General features: G+C 40.9%; 1 protein-coding gene across 1 annotated transcript; it reads left to right on the forward strand.

Moving 5' to 3' along the window:
• The first annotated feature begins 958 nt into the window (after window positions 1-958).
• LOC149839329 (two-component response regulator ORR3-like) lies at window positions 959-3,905 on the forward strand. Its single transcript, XM_090004845.1, has 5 exons — window positions 959-1,100; window positions 1,254-1,309; window positions 2,773-2,850; window positions 3,001-3,071; window positions 3,566-3,905. The coding sequence occupies exons 1-5, from the start codon at window positions 959-961 to the stop codon at window positions 3,690-3,692; spliced, it is 474 nt and encodes a 157-aa protein (XP_089860971.1). The 3' UTR covers window positions 3,693-3,905.
• The last annotated feature ends 710 nt before the right edge of the window (window positions 3,906-4,615 follow it).

Raw genomic sequence — 4,615 nt, forward strand, 5'->3', positions numbered from 1 at the left:
TGGTTTTGGCTTACCAAATGCAACTAAATGGAATCAAATTTGGTGAGATATCGGAATCCGACTCATTGACATCCCTAGCACCAAAGAGTCAAATATTACAGCCTTAAGCAGCCAAATTAATAAAATGGGGGTGAGGTTTTGAAATTACTAAAGGTAGAGAGGGTAAAAGGTGAAATAGTTGGGCTGTAAAGAAATAAGGGGCATGTGGGTCATAATGGGAGAGTAAAAAGCAAAAGGAAATAATGGATGAAATCAAGAGGGATAGAGTGCAAAATATGAAGAGTGAGTTGGAGATCGAGCGAATATTATATCCGGAGATTTGGTTCCCTGTGTTGGCAGACTCCTGTGAAGAAAAAATATCACGAAATATCTGTGATCCGATTTCTGCCCATCTTAAATTTTTTCCCCCTTATAAAAACACACACTGCCGCTCACTCCCCTCCCATCTCAACTCCGTTGCCTGTGTGTGTGTGTGAGAGAGAGAGAGAGAGAGAGAGAGGTTCCGTGGGGAGCTTACTTTCTCCCATTTAGCAATTTTCCTTATCTGAGAGAGTTGTTGAGGGTCATTATCCTTTTCTGGTCTTGTAGTGTGCTTGGTCTAGAGGGAGAGAGGTTCTGTGGGAAGCTTACTTTCTCCCATTTGGCAATTCTCTCTCTGAGAGAGTTGTTGGGGTCATCATTCTTTGCTGGTCTTGGAGAGAGAGAGAGAGAGAGAGAGAGAGAGAGAGAGAGAGAGAGAGAGAGAGAGAGAGAGAGAGATTTTCTCGCCTGACTTCTTAGGTGGGTGATTGGAGATTTGTTTCTTTTTGTGAGGTGCGAGAGAGTTTGGGTGGCTGGTGGATTGTTTGTTTTGTGTGTTGAGAGAGAGAGAGGGAGAGTTTTCTGTCTTGACTGGTTTGTTGGGGCTTGGTGGATCGTCTATTTTGGGCTTGTTGGTCTTCTTTGATTGCAAGAAAGTATGAAGGGGACGGCTTGTTCTGCTTCTAGTTCATCCCCCAAAGGGTTGTGTGACGAAGACGAGCCTCATGTGCTGGCTGTTGATGACAGTCTCATCGACAGGAAGTTCATTGAGAATTTGCTGAGGAATTCTTCTTATAAGGGTGAGTTCCTTTCCTACACGTCTCATTCAGTTCTTATGTTGAGAGAGAGAGATGGTTTTCAGCGGTTTCATTATCAGACGCATATATTGCATGCATAACTTTTTGTTTTTGGTTGCACACACAAACAGCTTCATGCTTTGTCTACTTGTGCAGTGACCACAGCCGAGAGTGGACCAAAGGCATTAGAGTATCTGGGACAAGATGCTAAGGTTAGCCTCTCTCTCTATCTATCTATCTATATATATATATATGTGTGTGTGTGTGTGTGTGTGTGTGTGTGCGTGAAAAGTGGTAGCAGCCTACCACTTTTTTTATCCTACCACCGAATCATTGTTTTCTGGTTGTTTTTCACAAATCTGACCTTGCCTATGTGTTCAGTATAGTTAATTTGCACCAATGTTTATCTCTCACTCATATTTCCTGTACAGAGGCAGTTTCACAACTTTGATCATGTTTCTTAATAAAAAAAAAGATTATTTTTTACCATTGAATATTTTTTGAAAATTGTAAACAGTTGATTTTTAAATCTTATAAATTCTTGTCAGACTCCGACGATCCAAGAGTAGATTTCTATAGCATTTGCATCACATCTGTATGGTCAGATTTTAGAAAAAATAAAAAATCCTTCCAAATTTCGGTAGGCTAGAAAGTTGGTAGGCAGCTACGGGTCAGATCTGCAAAAAAGGCTGAAAAATAAATATATTATATGTTTCACTGTGTTCCTTACCCATGAGTTTTGCAAACATTATATATATCATGGTATAGAAACTAATCAAGAGAAGTCAAACCTTCAAACCAAATTATTTTAGGTCTAGTTTGAAATCTATGAAATGAGATAGGAGTTCATCCATTTGGCAAAAGGTTGGTCAAAATAGAACCTGGTGGCTGTTTAGAAACTGGTAGCTGGGGTGGGAGTTAATCCATTTGGAATGGAAAGTGGCATTGTATTTACACTAAATCATGAAATCAGGATTTGTCAGCTGCCACTTCCCATCCTAGCTAAGAGTTTCCAAACAGGGCCTTATGGTAATTTGGAAACCTCTGTTTAAGGGTTTGGAACTGGATGCTTTGTACAGTGGTTTCAGTTGCAAAAGAAGCATATTCGGTGAAGGGTGTTTATGATACTTTATTACGAAGGAATCTATGTTGTGCACTGTGGGTCTTTTTAAGGAATAGTGTTGTTCTGTTAACGTAGGTTTCAATGTGAAATTTAAAAAAAGACATTTTTTTTGAAATTTGAACAAAAGCCTAAGCCTTAAACTTTTCTCACACCCATTCATTTTTTTTTTGATATTTACGTGAAGAAACCGCCCACAGGATCAGAGACCTAGCAGATCTGGCTCTGCTGGCCGTACTTAAAACTCTGTGGGCTTTGCTCCTTGCCCCAAGGAATTCCCACTCTTTGGCTATCACCTAGATCACACCCGATTCATCTGTTGGATGCCTTTTGTGCAAACCACGTTGACATTTCCTCGTCTGAATTTTTGAAAATCAAATTTTTCCTTTCTGGGTAGCCCTAGATATAGCAGTATCATTGCTATCAACGTTGGTTTTTGTTCTGATTCTTATTTTATTTTCTTGATACTCTGATTCTTATTTTAAATGCCCATAGATGACCTTTTCTTATTCATTTATTATTTAAATTAACTTCCTTTCTTTATTGAACTTTCAGGGCTCAAAGGTGAATTTGATAATTACAGACTATCAAATGCCTGGCATGACAGGATACGACCTGCTAAAGCGAGTCAAGGTATAAAAAGATGGATTCTGACCTATCTGTTCCCTGCTTTTAATGCATATCCATACATATTATACCATGCTTTTGGTCTCATACAGCTATATAATAAGAACCAACATCTTTATTCCCCCATCTCAAAACAATTCATTAATCACCATGCAGGAATCCTCAGCCCTAAGGGAAATTCCTGTTGTGATAATGTCATCTGAGAATGTCCCCACAAGAATCAACAGGTAAAATAATCACATTACTGATATAGAGCCCTTGCTTTTTTTTTTTAAGGTGCGTTCTAAACGCAGGACAAAACCCGCCGGGAAACACAGTGATCCCCACCGGCGGCTTGTTCTATGTTTGCGTGCTGGGACAAAACAGCCCTGCTGGGCCTGTTCTGTTCCAAAAAGTGGGGACTTCAGAACGACCACGTCCTGGGATGCAAACATGCCCTAAGGAGAGCACGGATCAAGAGAGCGGCCAAGTGCCATGGCTATTTGACACAAGCAGTCACATGACGGCATTCCATGTGGGGCCTTCGCTATGGAGCTGTGGGCCCCATGCAATGCTCTCATGTGATTGGCTAGGTCACGTACCCATGGCGTTTGATAACAGTGGTCTTGTCTCTGTGTATCAAATGTGGGACAACACCCGACCAGGGACCGGTAAGGGTAATTTTGAGAGCTTGGTTACTTAGTTATGGCTGACAAAATTACTGTGGCACAAAAATCTGCAGATGTTTGGAAGGTGGGGCAAAGGAGTTCATACTGAAGCCTCTTCGGGCATCAGATGTGAAGAGACTGAGGTGCCATATAACCAAACTGGGCCAAGCATGTGGTGGGAGGCAGTGTCGAGGAAGATAGTCTTTGCTGATGCTCTGCAGATATGCAGAAGATATTGTTGAAGGTCTGTCTGGATCTGCAATTGTCCTCTGAACTCTTGAAGTGACTATAATGATCTTTTAACACCCAAAAGCCGTTCAGTTGGGGGGTCAGTTTGATCACACGAAAAAAGTAGAATTGGAGATCTTGATTAATGGGAATTAATTGTGGGAATCCCTCCCTCCCCCCATTACCCCGTGACATCCGGGAGTATTTCAAGAAACCATGTATCTTTAGGAATTCGAAACAAAGAAAGATTGTTCTTCTTCACTTTTCCTTAAATACTTGATTTTGATTCTCTCTCTCTCTCTCTCTCTCTCTCTATATATATATATATATATATATAGAGAGAGAGAGAGAGAGAGAGAGATTTGTTGTCTTTTTAATACAGCTGTGATCCCAAGATCGAATCACGTGAGGCAATAGATAATTGTAAATTCAGGAGCGGTGGCTCACGAGCAGGGTTGTCAACGGGTCGGGTTTGGTTCAGACTCAGTGGAATCAGACTTGAAACAGATTTTCGGGTATGGTATCAGGTCCGGACTTGAGTCTAATCGGGTCTACTATAAAAACATACCATACTCTGATCCGATAAGGAATACATGAACCAGACCCGGACCATACACGGTAAATAATATTTTTTTATCATTTTTACATTGAAAAATTGTGGGTCTTAATCCTGACTCGGGTCGGGTCTGGGTTTGGTATAAAATTTCACAAACTATACTCAAGTCCATGTATTAATCGAACCTTCAAGTCTGAACCCACGTATTTTTATTTGTCACCATACGGGGGACCCGTATAAGGTTTGGTTCGGGTCCGGGTCCGGGTCCGAGTAAAGTACTCACGAGGTTTTAAGGGCATTTATGAAAACCTGGTAGAGTATCACTTACTTTAGGTATGAT

The sequence above is a fragment of the Nuphar pumila genome, chromosome 4 (genome assembly GCF_984573655.1).
Source record: "Nuphar pumila chromosome 4, dmNupPumi1.hap1.1, whole genome shotgun sequence".
NCBI classification, from domain to species: Eukaryota; Viridiplantae; Streptophyta; class Magnoliopsida; order Nymphaeales; family Nymphaeaceae; genus Nuphar; species Nuphar pumila.